Below are 18,616 nucleotides of genomic sequence, written 5' to 3'. Positions count from 1 at the left end.
CATGTAAGCCTCCGGATTTCATCCAAGTAACCAAGCCCAGCCCAAAACCCCATACCCCCAACCCCCCAACCTCAATCTTAATGGCAGCCACCTGATTTCCAAGCCAGCTTTTCCCACATGGTATTACACTGTCATTTCCGACAGTGATCAGAAAACAATGGGCTCATACCCCTTGCCTGGCTAAGCCTCGGTGAGCTGCACTCTGAGCTCCTTGGCCTTCCCTGAGTTCACTTCCACTGTGGTGTTAGCGGAGCAGCCAAGGAGATAACTCTGGCGGCTAGCGGCACTGAGATATTTAGCTACGGCTGAACTTGGGTCTTGATAAATAAAGGGCTTTGAATGGGTTAAGATAATAAAGCGCTGGACTAGCCTGAAGCGTTTTGTCCGCAGCAAACTCCAGTGAGATCATTTCCAGTGTAGCACACCATGCCGGCCAGATAACATTCTTTAGTAAAAGCTGGAAACTCTGATGCTCCTCGTGACCCAAAACAATTTAAGACCCGGCTGCCCTTCACAACACCTTTTCATGTAAAGAATGTGGAATGCAGAAGGCCTCCCTCGTCCCTCTGAGATCGGAATTGGATTAGATAGTGGATTGTTTCGCAGGGTCGGCAGTTTCTTTTCCTATGGGAAAAGCATGCTTAGCTCACCTGCAGAATGGTACACATTGGAAACATCTTCATAGTAGTGCACCCGAGCAAATCAACTGGAAAAAATAAGTGATTTTCCAGAATTACAATATAATCCCCTTTCAAATGCTGAAAGCTCCTTTGATAGCTTGATAGTTACTTTCATGAACAGGCTAGGGATATATCAATTTATTTAAAGGGATTTTAAGTGGTCTAATGCCATATAAGTGGTCAGATGCAATTAGAGCAATTACTGTAAATCACATTTTGTTTAAATTAATTTGCACTAGGGTGTACTTTTACAATAACACCTAGACTGTCATAAAAAAAGAAGCAGAAAGTCTGTGCAAATATGTTTTTTACGTGGCTTGTAGCATGCTGTAATTACAGTTGGCTTGCGTTGTGATATCCAATTCACCTGAAGCCCTCTTCTATCCTCGAATTAATTTCCTTTAGATATTTCTGAGCAAGGTTGATGAAACTTGATGAATGATAATAAAAAAAAACTCAATGAAAATATTTTTACTTATTTATTTATTATTGATAATTAAGAACTTATCTGCTAAATAATTCTGCTTCAGTCCTTAATTCCCTATCAGCCTTGTGTGCAGTTGGCATGTTTCTTTGTTCCACTACTGCCCTCTCCTATCGCCCTTCACAGTTAGACGTAATTCAGCCGAATCTGCAATCTGAGAAATCAGACCAGCTTCCCTCTGAGTCTAACCCCCCCACCACTACCACCACCACCATCCTCACTCCTATTTCTCTCGTTCGCTTGTGTATTTATTTCTCTGGGTCAGAAAAAAAAGATCGCTCTGATTTCGACCGTTGACTCCCTCCCCCTCCCCAATTCCAAGAATAGTGGAGGCGGAAAAGTCGGACGCGTTTGGCCGTGCGCGTCTCTTGTTCTCAGGCGTGTCGGCGGCGGAGATGGATTGTTCATTGTTCACGACAAGGATGGCCTTTGTGTGAGAGGCGCCTGCCGAGAGCAAGGGAGGGAGGGATGGGACGCCGCTCGGGAGGGCAGCCATCTCTGGATCGGACCTGAGCCAGTTCAGGGCCAAATCTGGGCCCTCTCCAGGCTGATTCTTGGCCACGCTGTGCCAAATCCTGGCCAGATCAAGGCCAAAGTTTTCTGTATTTGGACCAGGTCTGCGTGAGATCAGGTTTGGTCCAGTTTGGTCCGGTTCCAGGGTCAGTTCTGCTCTGGGTTAGAGGCTGTTTGGAGAGAGCAGGGGGAGAAGAGAGATGTCACTGTTGAACCAACCGCACACAGCGCTAATTGACAACCCACAAACAAAGCATAGCCTACCTATACCTACTTATCCTACTTTCTTTTGTTTTACTAATTATATACAATTCCAAATATATCCACCTGCATATATCCACCAAATATGGTACAAATCCATTATCTCATGTACCAATATGATCATGTCCTGATCCGTTCTGTCCGCTTTATTAAGAATAATAATAAAATATACATTTGCACTAAATCTGTTTTTTTTCCTCACAAAAATGCAAATATCTATTGTCTCTGTGTGCTCTGTGGCTGACTCTCCTCTGGCCATGCGGCCAGCCTGACCCGTACGCTGCGACTCCTCCGTCAGCCCTGGCGGTGGGTGGGCGGCGTGGCTTCAGGGGCTGCGGGGGAGGCAGCAAGGCCTGCTGGGTAAAGTGGAGCTGCGGAGGCTCGGGCTCTTGCCCGCTGGTCCCGGTGCTGGGGTGTAAAGTAGGGCTTAGCCGCCTCCCGCTGGCCCCCAAGGTCACTGGAGATGTGGAGGGGAATGGCTAATGCATGGCAGTGTGATACCAGCAGCATGTGAACCCTGTGACCATGCTCAAGGTCAGATTGAAATCTCTCTGTGTTATCATACAGAAAACATATTAAAAGTAAAAGGAGTTGAGCTATGTAGCGTTGCCCTTTGAAGCCATGTTGTAAATATGCCACGAAAAACCCACTCTGGTATGTTGTGGTACATAATAGATGTTGTAATATGCTGTAATAAAGAAAAGCAAGTAGTAGATAATGCTCTATGTTGTGCAATTTACTGTAGTTTTTAGTACAGTCGCTTAAGTAGTTTTCATTCCTGCTACAATAAGGAGTCAAATTTTTGGCTGTGTGACAGCAGATCTCCTTACTGATAATCAGAGGCTGTCATGACTGGCGGTGGGATCAGATTTTTTTTTTTTTTCGTATCGCATTTACCAGCGAATGCACTGAAACCTGTTTCTCCGAGATTGAATTACTCGCCAGATTAGAAGAGATTAAGGTCTATAAAAATGCTGTAAAGTAGCCTTATTGTGACGCTACCGATTCAGGATTTTGCTTGAACTTCCTTTCTCCTGTCTGAGTCCCCTCCACCTGTGAAGGATCACAAGCACACAGTCAGTACAGTTGCACTGAGAGATTTATTCGAAGGCAAACAAATAACTGATTACTTAAGAGGAACAAACATTAAAAGAGCGAAATACGTTAGAGAGAAGAGGACAAAGCTGATTTTTTTAGCATTTAAATCAAGTGCATACAGTAAGATGTGGCAAGAGAGTTTAGCCTTCAGCATTTCTGTGTATTAATTAACTCCCTTTTAATATCCAACTAACATTTGAATTCCATTTGCTATCAATTAACTAGTAGGCATACACCCTCTGTGCACTGCAGAGTAGTGGCGTATTCTACATGAGGTTAAACTTGAGATTTAGCATTTGTATTTGCCTGCCAGTGAAAACCCTCTGCTGGTACAGCAGCACAGATGCTATGGGCCTAATATGTACAGTATGTACTGTACTGTAGTTAGGGCACGTTCTCAGCTATCAGACAGATATGATTTTGAGCACGTTGTCTCTCCTGCCTAAGCTGCAATGAAGCTATGAGAGATCAGGGAATGTGAATGAAATTTAGCGACTTGTAGGGATTACAGGCTAAGTAACTACTGGCACCACAAAACAATGCACAACAAAGTTAAACCAGTCTCATCGTTTGAGGCGACCAGTGATGGGCACTGAGCTTATTGTCAGCTGTCACAGCGTTTGTCAGCAGTTGTTGTACAGTCATGCTTCCGGGAAGTGCACCCTTGGTGGGCACTGTTGTGTAAGCTGCCCGGTAGGTTATATTTACGCTGTTTCCCTGATGAGCCGCTAAGGCTCTGATCAGTGTTACGTTGGCCAGGGCTCCCGTGGAAGTGGGACTAGTGATGAGCATCCTGTGTTTACCACAGAGGAAGAACACGGTGCCTCCTCAGGAACCGGACTCAGGAGCCGGCCTCACGCTTGGCCTCCAGAACACGGTTCCACCCTGGCCTGCCACCCCTGCATCACCCTCGTTCCTGCCTGGTTCCGACACCCTCCTACACACACACACACACACACACACACACACACACACACACACACACACACACACACACACACACATACACTTATACAGACACACACACACACACACACACACACACACACACACACACACACACACACACACAAACACATACACACATAAACAAACACACACACACACGTCTCACACACATACAGACAGAAACACTCACACACACAAATACATGTACACATACACTTCAGAACTGGGCTTGGCCGGCATTTATTTGTGGAAGTGTGTTTACTGTACTCATGTAAACACACGCGATCCGTTACGACATCAAGGTTCTTGTTGAACTGGACTCATTTCCTGATCGCCAAACAAACCTGTGGGGGTCCATTTCAGCTTGGCAAACTAATCTTAGAATGACGATGATGACGATGATGATGATGATGTTCCTGAGTACCGGAAAAACGAAGTTTGGTGCCAGTGTCCCTCGAGATGGAGGCGCCTCCTACTGTGTCTGCTGCCCTTTCTCCTCTCCATCCACACACACACAGGGGCCAGGCTGCCTGCCTGCCTGCACACACTACCTGTATCTCTGTCTGCCTGCCTGTCTGTCTGCCTGTCTGTCTGCCTGCCTGTCTGTCTGCCTGTGTTGAAAATCGAAGCCATCAGTGAAGACTGACATCACCAGAGCTAGGGCCAGAGATGTTCCTACTGCCTGTTTCTTTTGTTCTGTCTCTCCAGCATAATAGCTGAGGTCAGCACACCTCCTGTAAATGTTGATGGATGGGCTTTGGTAGGTGGAGGTGGAGTGGAAAGTTCAGCCCAACTGTTTCCATTTTCTCAGTTTAACTTTTGTTTCCTCTCTCTGGCATGTGGCGTGGTTGTGAGTGCACAGTGATGACACTGGAAAAGTCAATGGCTCAGCTCGATAAACACACCTCTGCAGAGACACACACACACACACACACACACACACACACATACACACATAGAAACATACACACACACACACACTTTCACCATATGTTAAGGATGACATCTTAGACTAAACATAAATGTACAGAAAGTGTCTTGTTTATAATTTAAGAAATTACTTTTCCTAGGCCCCTGAAACAACGTTAGAATAGTATACCTTTAACTAGAGAAACAAACAGACAGTTAGGTTATGTCACATCCTTACAAAAGCAGCCTTATTTTCACAGGTGGCCTCCTTGACCTGCTGCAGGTAGTGGTTGTTCAGAATGAATCAATGACAGATTTGTGCCGTAATCAACTCCAAAGTGTTTTTCATGAAACGTCATTCTCCATGACTCTGTGCTGGATGGGCTCCTTGTGTAAATGAAGGAGAAAATAGCGTGCATTTTCCTAATTAGAGATCAGACATATCTCCGCCTCCCACAGCCCAATCTAAATAACACTTATTCTACCCTCACTTAACCACAACTACAATGACAGCTAGCTTAAAGGAACATGCCAACATTTGGGGAAATTAGCTTATTCGCCGTTTTCCACAGAGTAGATAAGATAATACATGCCCTTCTTGTCTCTGTGCGTGCAGTAACTGTTTGCCTAGCTTAGCATAGCTCCCTGAGGTGGTTGGAACCAACTAGCCTTTAGCTCCCAAAAGTGACAAGAAATCTCAGATTTTCCGATTTTCATGTTGTGATTTGTATAGTTACAAGTGTACAAATACCAATGTAAAATGAGACACAGCTATTTTTCTAATACAGTACATACTTGGAACTACATTCTCATTCAGGCAAAGCACTGCTACTTGGGCGGAGTGATTTGCACACAGCACCTGAAAACCCTGTTGCTACCTTTGCTAAAAACAAGTAGCATAACATGCATAACTTACATAGAAGTTAATTATAAAGATGAATGTAGCCAGCCCCCTGACAGAAACTTGCCATAACTAATAAAGCAACCCCAGCTCACTGCATATTGCTATGGGCCTGAGATATCCGGCTGTGCAGGGGTGGGTGAGCCAGTGAAGGGCAGCAGGTCTGGGCTCTCTCTGCCATAGAGCAGCCAAGGGCCAAGGGTGCTAGCCTCCACTGGGCAAGGCTGGGCTGGGCTGGGTTGGGCAGGGCAGGGCTGGGCTGGGCAAGGCTGGGCTGGGCTGGGCTGGGCTGGCTTGGCTTGGGTTGAGATGGCACTCAGAAAGGGCTAACATTACACCACATTAAGCTGTGAGGCTCATCCAGAGCGCTCGCACAAACACACACATACTGTACACACACACACACACACACACACACACACACACACACACACACACACACACACACACACACACAAATACAGACATGCATGCACACAAATACACACACACACACACACATAAATACAGACGCACATTCACACAAATACACACACATGAATGTAGCCACACACAAAGGTCACACACAGGTCACGCTTGGCTTACTTACACACGCACATGCACAAACAATCGTGCACACATACACATATACCATATACACACTTGACTTACTGACACACACACACACACACACACACACACACACACACACACACACACACACACACACACACACATACATACATACACACACACACACACACAGGCACAGCCACAGAGACAGAGAGAAATGGACCCTTAAGATATTGAACTCTTTAGAGCTCATCAGAGACAGGGGCAGGGGCAGGAAAATGACTTGCAGATCAGGTTTCCAGGGGTTTCTAATACTCACTTTGACAGTGTGGGAGCCATGCCAGATCCACTGGAGCAGCGCAAGGGCGAGGGGGGGGGGGCATGGGGGTCAGTATGAACTGGTGCTGATAGGTGTATCATGTGAGCCTGCAGGGAAATACATATCAATGTGTGTGTGTGTGTGTGTGTGTGTGTGTGTGTGTGTGTGTGTGTGTATGTATGAATGAGAGAAAGAGAGAGAGAGAGTGAGGGGAGTGAGGTTGAGAGTGAGAGAGCCTGCGGGGAAGCACACATCACTGAAACACACTGGGTTACAAGCAGAGGGATAACACTAACTGAAACCACTAAACTACTAAGCATCCTGTAATCAAAGAGTTTTTATCCAATGTTTTCATCAGAGAAAATTATGTTTAATGTTTTATGTTTATGTTTAATGTGAGTCTGTGTGTGTGTGTGATGCGTCGTCGTTGGTTGTATTGCGCATGCGTGATGCGTCGCGTCGCGTGTGTGTGTGTGTGTGTGTGTGTGTGTGTGTGTGTGTGTGTGTGTGTGTGTGTGTGTGTGTGTGTGTGTGTGTGTGTGTGTGTGCTCTTTGCTCCCCTTGACCTTGATGTCGATGTTGTTAGCACCGTGCTTCACCAGTAAAATCATTGCTAACCAACGACAAACTGGTTGAAATGAGACAAACAATACTGTTGTAATCACCTCTTTGGATGGTTGGATTGACTCCACACTAATGTGAACAGCCATTGATGTGGATGAAGGTTTGCTGCTGGTATTTTTGGGCCAGAACAGAACCAGTTCTCTTTCTTCTGAGGGTTTTTGTCCGTCTCCCTCCTCTGGGGTTACTAATTAGCCCACCGTCATTAAAAGGAGATAATTATGGTACATTAATTATGTGAGTAAATTAGCAGGAGTTATTTTGAGGGGTGCAGTTTTCCAACAATCCTCCCTTCTTCAGTATGTGGGCCGAAAAACGGATGCGAGCCATGACTGTCACCTGCTTTAGCCCAACGTGGCATTTCTCTTCTCTACTCTCTCTCTCTCTCTCTCTCTCTCTCTCCCTCCCTCTCCCTCTGTCTGACATATCTTCCCCTGGCTGGTTTCAATACTGAAGGTGGAGATGTGCACATATGTGAGGAACGTTCTGACTGTGCAATGATGAATCACCCTATACAGTTGGAGACAGAAGCCTTGTGAGCGCCCTCTGGTGGTGGCTGTTTGGCTGTTTAGGTCGTTCTGAGAGCCACTCTTCAAGTTGTATCAGTGTCATAACAAGTGTATTGACAACAGCAGGACCAGAATACAGTATTAGAATTACTGCTTTAGCTGTGCTTCTACAACTGATGATACATGACTCAACTTTTTAAGCAATTTTGCTGGACAATGTTCCTCATTATTGTGGTTCTGGCACTTTGATATTAGACAGGGCAACAATTTCTGTTCTGGAGAACTTTAATCATCAGTAGGCAAATCGTCGTGATCATCCAATCAGAATAAATGGAACTCATTCTGTGGTTTCCCAGCAACATTGCTCAAACTTGCCCCTATAATCACCTTAAGACACCTTAATACACATATTAGTTGATAATTGAATCATTTGTTTTAAAATTCATGCTGAGTAAATCCACCTCGCTGACAAAGCAGAAAGCGGATAATATTCTGAAGACAATTTGTGCAACCTTTTTAGTCTAAAAACTACATGTCCCATGATCCCCTTCTGCAGAGCTGCTGGACACACGGGCGGCTCGTCCCTTCAGCTTCTCCTTCAACACCAGTGACTACCGGATCCTGCATGTGGACCCAGACCAGGGACGTCTCTATATGGGCACCCGTGAGTTCCTGGTGTCGCTGGACATGCAGAACGTCAACAAGGAGCCACTCATTGTAAGCATTTCATAAGCTCCAACTTATGTGTTAATGATGCATAATAGCAGTTTGCATTGCATGGCTCCATGTGACAATATTGTGTGATCTGATATGGTCTGATCGCCGATCTGTGTTGATAAATGCATTGAATTGCAATCTGATCTTTGATCTGTGCATTGTTACTAACTATTCTTACCACTGTTACTACTGTTGTTTAGTACTCTTAATAATTCCTTGTTTGTAAGTGACTTCAGTGAGATAAGTATTGATGCAGAAACTGTTTGACCACAGGTTCAACCCAAAACTTTTGTTTCAACAGGGATCAGTTTCTTAGGAAGTGTGCTAATTCCTTTGCAGAGGATATAGATAGACACACAGCTCTGTGAATGAGTGTTAGTGTTTGTTTATGTTTGTGATGGTATTCTTCTGTGTTATGACTCCTTTGATCCTGTTTACCCCTTAGATTCACTGGCCCTCCTCCCCCCAGAGGAAAGCAGAATGCCAACTCACAGGAAAGGGAAGGCAGGTAAGACGTGTAATATCCTGCTCTATGTATATTTAGAATAAACTAAATATAGAGCCTTTTGTGAATGTATGTGAATGTTGGCAGCAGCTAGCCACCTCTATATGTTCTACGTATGTTCCCCTTGCTACACCTAGAGGATGTGTGTGTGTATATTGATATCAATGCATTTCAATAACATAACCCTAAATAAAAAACCTTAAATGAGTGATGATCAAATCAAATCAAGTGAAATGTCATGTATTTAATTATACAAGGTATAATTGCAGTGTGCACTAATAAATGCAAAGACATATAAAACACTAACTGTAAGTTTTTCATGGAACTCTGAAGCTAAATGAATGATTATGTTCTGGTCACAGGGCGAATGTGCCAACTTTGTGCGCTTGATTGAGCCATGGAACCGCACTCACCTGTACACATGTGGAACAGGAGCCTACAGACCCACCTGCACTTACATCCATAGAGGCTGGAGGGCAGAGGTAAGAGCCACACACACACACACACACACACACACACTTTCTCACACACACTCTCTCTCTCTCTTTTTCACACACACACACACACACAAATTTACACACACAAACATCAAACATATACACATATACACACACACACACCTTAGAAAAACATTGTTAACTTAGTGGGGTCAGAATGTCCCTGTGAGGTTTTACGTTCTTATACTTTGGGTCCCCATGACGGTTACATGACAAGAGAGAGACTAATCTAATCCTGACGAAAAAGTACAGCTGTGTGTTTGTGACGTCCGAGTGCGTTCTGTCCCTGCAGGACTACCTGTTCCGACTGGTTCCGGGTCATGTGGACTCAGGGAAGGGGAGATGCTCCTACGACCCCAACCATCAAGGTGTCTCTGCCCTCATCAGTAAGGCTCTTCCTCCTCCGTCACTCAAGACAACACAACATTCACCATGTTTGAGATTTGCTGTCTGTATTCATCATTGATCATCAGTATTGATTACTCTACTTCTTTTTCTTTCTCTCTCTCTCTGTCTCTCTCTCTCTCTCTCTCTCTCTCTGTAGATGGTAACCTGTATGCAGGAGTACATGTGGACTTCATGGGAACAGACCCAGCCATCTTTAGAACCATGGGGAGTAGACCAGCGATCCGAACAGAACAATACGATTCCAGATGGCTGAATGGTGCGTCTCAAATCTCATGTTATGTAAAGTACAAATTGAGTTGACAAGTTGACAGTGTAATGGATTATTATTATTATTTCTACTGAAAGCGGCGGTTGCTTTTCAGACATGTTTTGACAGTGTGTGCAAGCATACCCCTCTCCAATTACTTTTTGGATCACCTTGTCTCTCTTTAAACCACCTTGGATTCTCTCTTTCTCTCTCTCTCTCTCTGTCTCTCCTTTCAGAACCTGTTTTCACTCAGATCCACATGATTCCAGACAGTGCAGAGCGGAATGATGATAAGCTTTACTTTTTCTTCCGAGAGAAGACTTTGGATTCTGGGGGTGGGGCCAGCCCAAGTGTCTTGGCCCGGGTCGGACGAATCTGTCTGGTAAGTGACAGTCACTACCTGCCTTCAAACGTTATAGCCGTGCATTCACAGATGATTATGGTGTTAAATAGACAGCAAATTTGTTTATCCAGTGTGTGTGTGTGTGTGTGTGTGTGTGTGTGCGTGCATATTTTGTAAGCTGATGCAGTTTGTGTAAACCAGTGTATGTATTCAGTGTGTAAGAGTGAGTATACAGTATAGATACAGTATGTACATATGTGAATATTGTTATGTACCACCAGAATGACGAGGGTGGGCAGAAGTCTCTGGTGAACAAGTGGACCACTTTCCTAAAGGCTCGGCTGGTGTGCTCAGTCGTAGGGGAGGATGAGGTGGAGACCTACTTCGATGAGCTGAGTGAGTCTACTTTTTATTCTAATTAGCTTCTGTAGCTTCTCAAGCACCTGATCACAATAGCTTGTACCCCATGTAAACAGACAACACAAAGTTTTCATTTGGAATAGGGATGACAAAAAAACCTGTCCCTGTAAACCCACCTAGTGAAGCAGAAGGATGTCCGATGGGTGATGAATTCAGAATGAAGTATTCCTATGAAATGTTTCAAAGATACTAAGATGATACATTACAGTAAGATGTATATTGGACTATGTATTAACAATATGTCATTTTGTAATTTACATTTTTGAGAATACATTAGGGATAGTCTTTTATTTTGGCTTTTGAAAGATATGTAGGGTGCCACTGCCAGTGTTGGTGTGCTCAAAAGTACAAAAGACTGCATTTATGCTCTGTAAACCCCTTTGTTTCACTTCCCTCACTATGTGTGTGTATGTGTGTGTGTGTTTGTGAGTGTGATGTGATGTGTGTGTGTGTGTGTGTGTGTGTGAATGTGTGTGTTAGTGTGATGTGTTATGTGTATGTGTGTGCGCGCGTGTGTGTGCGTGTTAGTGTGATGTGTAATGTGTGTGTGTGTGTGTGCGGTGTGTGTGCGCATGTATGTGTGTGTGTGTGTGTGTGTGTATGTATGCCAGTGTGATGTGTCTTAAAGACCCAAATGTGTAAATGTAAATGCTGTGTCCTCCTCTCAGGGGATGTTTTTATCCAGCCCACTCAGGACGAGCGAAACCCAGTGGTGTATGCCGTCTTCTCCACCGCAGGGTAGGGGCAAAAAACACTTCCCCTTTCTTTCTTCTTCTTCTCCTTCTTCACTCATCCTCTGTTCTTTCTCGCTGTTCTTGTAGCATCTGTCACTGTAGTTGACTAAGCCCTTTATCCACTGAGAAAGTCTGTGGGCACTTTCATGTTATATTAATGATACAGTATTAAAAGAGTGTAGGCGTGCGAAAGAGAGTGAGAGAAAGTAACATTCCTTTCTTCTCCACTCCTCTCCTCTCATCTTCTCTCCTCCCTCTCTTCTCCTCTCCTGCCCTCTTGTCATCCCTCATCTCTCCTCTCCTCCTCCCTCCTCTCCTCTCATCTTCTCTCCTCCCTCTCTTCCTCTCTTCTCTCAGCTCTGTGTTCAAAGGCTCAGCTGTCTGTGTCTACTCCATGTCTGATATCCGAAACGTCTTTAATGGACCCTTCGCCCACAAGCACGGCCACAACTACCAGTGGACAGCCTACACGGGCAAGATCCCTTACCCCCGGCCTGGCACAGTGAGTACCCCCCATTCCTCCCACCCCTGGCCCCCTGTTGTTTAAGCGCCTGGAGCAGTGGTTTTAATAGTTAATAAGGTGCTCACTTTTTATGTTCAACACTCGCACGCTATTTTCAGACCCCTGTTCATTCTCTCTGTGGTCTCCTTCACTTAGAAAGAGTGAAAACCCACTGCTGTGCATTGTTAACTTCTCACTTTCTTCTTTCTTTTTCTCCCTCTCTCTGTCTCTTTCTCTCTCTCTCTTTCATTCTCTCTCTCTCTCTCCAGTGTCCTGGGGGAACCTTTACTCCTGGCCTGCGCTCTACTAAGGAGTTCTCAGACGAGGCAGTGAACTTCATCCGCAGCCACCCCCTCATGTACCACCCAGTGTACCCCATCCACAAGCGCCCCCTGGTGGTCAGAACCGGAGTGGACTACCGCTTCACCACCATCGCTGTGGACCAGGTGGACGCAGTGGATGGCAGATATGAGGTGCTGTTCCTGGGAACAGGTGAGCAGCGTGTTTGTGTTTGTGTGTGTGTGTGTGTGTGTGTGTGTGTGTGTGCGACTGTGTATGTGTGTGCGCGAGTGAGTGAGTGTGTGTATGTTAAAAAGGAACACAATTAAAAGAGCGCAATATGAAAACAATTGATCAGTGTGTTGAAGCTTAACAGCAGTTAGAAAGTCTACTGTCTTCACCAAGCCATAAAATACCTATAACACATAACACTAGAGCTTTGCTGTCAAACCTCACGAGTACCTCTGCAGTACAGAATCCATCTTGGACAAGCATTCTTCCCTCCTTTGCACCCATCTCCAGTTTAACAACAACACATTACATTTATAGTCTAGGTCTAGGTACCCAAAGTGCATTATAGTAAAGTGGGGGTCATCACTTCAACCACCACCATTGTAATGATGAATGTTTCCTGTCTCCTTGCCCTGTGTGCAGACCAAGGGACAGTGCAGAAAGTCATCGTGCTGCCTAAAGATCCCAGCACCATGGAAGAGCTCACTCTGGAGGAAGTGGAAGTCTTCAGGGTAACATTTCCATCAGCCATTATATAACACATTCATAAATTGCTGTAAGGGATTCATAATGCTTCATAGTTATTGACATCATGTCTATATGACCATTCAAAATGTGTCATGACTGTACTCATAAAGCATTGCAGTGTTGTAACATAAGACCTTACAGTCTGAAGTATCATAATGCATTATAAAGCATATTATAAACTTATACAATAACTAGATTAGTGCCAGACATTATGAAGCTTTATGAACGCTTTATAACCCTTGCTGAATTTGCTATATGGATACAGGGTTCATAGAAGTGTATAATTCACATAATACATATTCATTCCTGAAAACAAAAGCAAAAATGGCACAATTGATGCAGTAGCTGCCATTACTATGTGCCTTCACAGACACCTGCTCCGGTCAAAACCATGAAGATCTCAGCCAAAAGGGTAAGTGTAGTAATGTACTTGAGTGTAGTAATGCACTTGATATTATGACATGATATTAGGTGGCAAAGTAATGTTAACACACTCATCGTGTGTCATACCCACATGGTTATTGCTTTTATCAGACACTTTTGTCCGAAGCGACTTACAGAGTATGAACATTACAATGAACATGAACATTATAAACATTACAATTGTTAAAATGAACAGTTGGTAAGCCTGCGTTAAGCAAAATAGTAATGGCAATAATATAAATAATAAAGATTAATATACTATTGATAATAATATATTATTAGGGGCAGCCGTGGCCTACTGGTTAGCACTGCGGACTTGTAACCGGAGGGCCCCAACCAGTAGGCACGGCTGAAGTGCCCTTGAGCAAGGCACCTAACCCCTCACTGCTCCCCGAGCGCCGCTGTTGTTGCAGGCAGCTCACTGTGCCGGGATTAGTGTGTGCTTCACCTCACTGTGTGTTCACTGTGTGCTGAGTGTGTTTCACTAATTCACGGATTGGGATAAATGCAGAGACCAAATTTCCCTCACGGGATCAAAAGAGTATATATACTATACTTACTATATTATAATAACATGGAGTAATGACCTTTCCTGTCTCTGTCATACAGCAACAGTTGTACGTGTCATCGGACGCTGGCCTTACCCAGGTTTCTTTGCACCGCTGTGGGGTTTATGGGAAGGCGTGCTCGGACTGCTGTCTGGCACGCGACCCCTACTGCGCCTGGGACGGCGAGAACTGCACCCCCTTCACGCAGGCCACCAAAAGGTCAGCAAAGGTCAAAGGGCAATACTTTTACAGAATAAAAATATGTTACATTCTATGGGTCTTAAGCAAAATAAATACTGAAAATACAAAATCAGATCTGGTTTAATAACTATTTTATGATAAGAGTCAGATGTAATAATGATAATGTACGAAATACTCACTTTAGCCATAACATTTTTTTTAAATACAGTTCAAAAGTTCAAAACAATTGTTTTTGATATTTTATATCTGGAGAGTCTGTCGACTTCCTGCAATACTAGCCATGTAGTTGAGCTAAGTAGGGAAATGACCAATTTTAAGTTTTAGGTAGAACCAATACATGATAGGACCTCTCTCTGTCCTGCGTAGAAGGAGTAGAAGACAGGACATCAGGCATGGTGATCCTCTGCGTCAGTGCCGAGGATTCAACGCTAAAGGTGAGAAACCACCTCAGTCTATTTCTGTCTTTCAAAGGTGCAAAGCGATAGAGTCTATTTCTGTCTTTTCTGTCTCTCATTTCTCTCAATAATCTCACTTTCATTCCTAAATTTATCATCTTTAAATCTCACTTCTCTTTTATTTGAAGAGTCACTTTGAATAGGCACCATCGCTTCACCACATGTCACCCCTTGAGTACATTTTATGACATCATATTTTACAGTTGTCGTTATCATCCATATATGAGTTCATATAGGTTCTACCAGTTTGACCATTTCAACAAGTTCTCTCAATGAGGCTCTGAACATAGAGTAAATGCAAGAAAATCCTGCGTTTCTCTTCCTGTTTTGGTATCTATCAACTCAAAAAGGCTGACTGTGTGTTGTCTGGCTGTGCATTCAGTGTCGACTGTATCTTTTGTTATGTGGCTGTGCGTTCAGTGTCGACTGTATCTAGTGTTTTGTGGCTGTTCGTGTCGACTGTATCTTGTGTTTTGTGGCTGTGCGTGTCGACTGTATCTAGTGTTTTGTGGCTGATTCGTGCAGTGTCGACTGTATCTTGTGTTTTGTGGCTGTTCGTGCAGTGTCGACTGTATCTTGTGTTTTGTGGTTGTTCGTGTCGACTGTATCTTGGGGCAGCCGTGGCCCACTGGTTAGCACTCTGGACTTGTAACCGGAGGGTTGCCGGTTCGAGCCCCGACCAGTGGGCCGCGGCTGAAGTGCCCTTGAGCAAGGCACCTAACCCCTCACTGCTCCCCGAGCGCCGCCATTGTAGCAGGCAGCTCACTGTGCCGGGATTAGTGTGTGCTTCACCTCACTGTGTGTACACTGTGTGTGTTTCACTAATTCACCCATTGGGTTAAATGCAGAGACCAAATTTCCCTCACGGGATCAAAAAAGTATATATACTTATACTTGTGTTTTGTGGCTGTTCGTTCAGGGTCGACTGTATCTTGTGTTTTGTGGCTGTTCGTGCAGTGTCGACTGTATCTAGTGTTTTGTGGCTGTGCGTGCAGTGTTGACTGTATCTTGTGTTATGTGGCTGTGTTATCAGTGGAGAAACGTCTGAAGGAGATTGTGCAGTTTGGAGTGGAGGGAAGCAGCACCTTCCTGGAGTGCCAGCCCCGCTCCCCTCAGGCCTCCATCAAATGGCTCTTTCAGACCGACGGCAAGAGGAAAGCGGTAAGCAGTAGGACAGCTCACACATTCTGCTCTTTAGATTATTGATAAACCAGCTTATTGGCAATTAATCACTAGCATCCTTATACAAAAATCACTGGTCCTAAAATATTTGTATTTTATTGTATTTAGTGTGTGTACTGTGTCTAGAATTACATTGCATTGGATATGTTTTAAATCTGTCTCACCTGTAATTCACCTCCACCTCCTCCTCCTTCTCCTCCTCCACCACTTCCTCCTCCCCTTGCTCATTGTTGCAGTTGAGCCGAGACCGTGAGGTGCTGAAGACTCCGCACGGCATTCTGCTGAAGTCTCTGTCGCAGGCCGACGCCGGGCTCTACCACTGCCTGGCCACCGAGAACAACTTCAAGCACACCATCGCCCGCGTCTCCCTGCGCATCCTCGACCGGCAGATCGCCGTGGCACTCACCTCACCCGACGACGATGAGGAGGGCAACGTCAACGACGAGCACAAGGTGCGACAACAACACGGGCACCAGGACAGAGACAGGGACCCTTCTTCCCAGGGGCAGCCTGCCGCAGCCCAGCCATGGCTCAGCGACCTCCTGCCCTCACAGCCGGAGGTCAGGCTCATCCACCAGTACTGCCAGTCTTACTGGGAGCAGCTGGGAGCCCAGCAGCAGAAGAATAAGCTGAAGAGCCGCAGACACACAGAGAACCAGGCGTCCAGTGGAGGATGAGGAGGAAGAGGAAGGAAGGAGGAGGAGGAGGAGGAGGAGGAGGGAGAGGGCTGTCTCATCACTCGCTCACTTTTTTACACCCCGTCTGTTCAGTTGTTCGTTCTCGAGTCCCATCTAAGGCTGCTGGGTTGTGGAGTCGAAAATCTCCCTTTCATCCCGCTGAACATTCTCTCCATTCGTCTGTCCACCAGTCATCCTTTTCTCCCTCCCTCTTCTCTGGACTGTGTATGAATGACTGTTGGTCTTGCCTATCTGCTAAGGAGACTGTTGCTTAGGTGACTGTTGCTGAGGTGAACTGGATAAACTGTGTCACAAGTGTCCCACACAGACAGACAGCGTTTGAAGGTGTTGGACAGTCATGCCACATCAGTGTGGGAAACTGCTCTGCCAATGCTGTGGAGAGTCATTGGTAAGATTTTACACTGAGGTTTCACTAGTTAACATTGTTTAATACCATAGATAACATATCCAAGTCCACATGAACTGTTGAATCTACAGTATATGCAATATTAAATGCTACATGAGTTGTCATTAAGAAACCATTAATGTCAGCATTAACAGACAATAGGTAATATCGGTTACAGTGGTTAATGTAAACTGCTACATGTACTTAGTCTTAATTAAAGAAACCTCACTGTAAAACTGCAATTGGCTGAAGAAAACAGATTGTGGAAATCCTACCTGCTTCAATAGACTCACCAATGCTCACAAATATGTTCTGTCGTTGGAGTTATATGGGTGGCGGAGCTTCTCAGTGTTTGCAAATTATTCTACAGTATTCAATCCCGATAAGAGAAAGTCACAAACTTTCACCCAGTGTGGCAGAGCAGACAGAGAGCGAGATGCAACAGACATGTAGTGCTCATGCTCGGGGTTGCCAGACAGGTTTGAGGTTCACACTGATGGAAAAACTAGAATTTTATTTCTCTCTACCAGTGGGTATCACTGAGAAAACACATTACTGGAATTATTGCACCTTATTTTTTAACTGTGTTTAATTACCATGTTTCCCCTAATATCATTTAATCCCCATTAATATCATCAAACGCAAGATATATAGGATATGTAAGAGGATCTAAAATGTGACTAAATAGGCTAAAAATTATGTATTTGTGTAATTAGTATTTTGAGGAACTGTCCGGCTATCATACAATTCAGTTTTAAGAGGAAGCATACTTGATAAGGAACAAACCAGTGTTGGCCAGGCAAGCTTATAGTACTATCTGACAATTCATACTGTACATTACTATTCACCACTTTAACAATAACATATCTGTGTAAAGAAATGTGGTAAAAATGTATTTCTGCACATATTAACATTGAACTATGTTCATTATGTTCATCACCCCTCTGATTCCTGTATGCCACTCAGTATGGTGGGTATTTATTATGAGATTGTATATACTTTCTTCCTGTGAGATATTGTTTGTGCTGCATATTGTTTGTGTGCTGTGTAGTGGTGAGGGGCATTGTCTTTTGCATGAGGTAAAGTTAAACTCTTAATGATATTTATTACCAGTGCCAGTCACATAATTGACCATACACTAGCTGTATAGAAAGTAGGGCACAGACATCTGCGTTCATGTTGGTTGAGGTTGATACTCTGCCGATGCTCAAATGTTACATAAAGCTCTTTAATGAAAAGTGGTTTAGATACTGACTGACATTTTTCACGAATGTGGATGACAGCCACTCTGTAAAGACTTATAATATATAATAGTGGTATACAGAAGTAAGCTCACTAAAGACAACAGGTGTTACACTGGAGATGTTGTGAAAATTGCACAAAGGTTGTTGGTGATCTGTTTTATATTTTTGCGTTAACTGCATCCAGATCTTTAGTTGTGCTGAAATGTGTCCCTCTTGTTTTATATTGAAATTATCATTGTAACTAAATAAAATAAAGGAATGAAATGTTTGTTGG

The 18,616-nt window shown here is 44.3% G+C and overlaps 1 protein-coding gene across 2 annotated transcripts in view; it reads left to right on the top strand.

The window, feature by feature from the left end:
• LOC125293445 (semaphorin-3F-like) overlaps positions 1–18,610 on the top strand; it is a 30,613-nt gene extending 12,003 nt beyond the window's left edge. For both annotated transcript variants that reach the window (XM_048241358.1, XM_048241356.1), the window contains exons 3-18: positions 8,352–8,512; positions 8,958–9,020; positions 9,380–9,499; positions 9,807–9,900; positions 10,059–10,178; positions 10,406–10,551; positions 10,794–10,908; positions 11,601–11,670; positions 12,024–12,168; positions 12,438–12,660; positions 13,102–13,190; positions 13,577–13,618; positions 14,239–14,396; positions 14,745–14,812; positions 15,867–15,994; positions 16,252–18,610. In XM_048241358.1, the coding sequence (XP_048097315.1) occupies positions 8,450–8,512; positions 8,958–9,020; positions 9,380–9,499; positions 9,807–9,900; positions 10,059–10,178; positions 10,406–10,551; positions 10,794–10,908; positions 11,601–11,670; positions 12,024–12,168; positions 12,438–12,660; positions 13,102–13,190; positions 13,577–13,618; positions 14,239–14,396; positions 14,745–14,812; positions 15,867–15,994; positions 16,252–16,692 (2,085 nt within the window). In that variant the 5' untranslated portion in view covers positions 8,352–8,449 and the 3' untranslated portion in view covers positions 16,693–18,610. The remainder of the gene's footprint in view (positions 1–8,351; positions 8,513–8,957; positions 9,021–9,379; positions 9,500–9,806; positions 9,901–10,058; positions 10,179–10,405; positions 10,552–10,793; positions 10,909–11,600; positions 11,671–12,023; positions 12,169–12,437; positions 12,661–13,101; positions 13,191–13,576; positions 13,619–14,238; positions 14,397–14,744; positions 14,813–15,866; positions 15,995–16,251) is intronic.
• Positions 18,611–18,616: the final 6 nt, after the last annotated feature.

This window comes from Alosa alosa, chromosome 4, assembly GCF_017589495.1.
Source record: "Alosa alosa isolate M-15738 ecotype Scorff River chromosome 4, AALO_Geno_1.1, whole genome shotgun sequence".
In the NCBI taxonomy this organism is placed as follows: Eukaryota; Metazoa; Chordata; class Actinopteri; order Clupeiformes; family Clupeidae; genus Alosa; species Alosa alosa.
The sequence above is the reverse complement of the archived record's forward strand: the minus strand, read 5'-3'. Positions and strand labels throughout refer to the sequence as shown.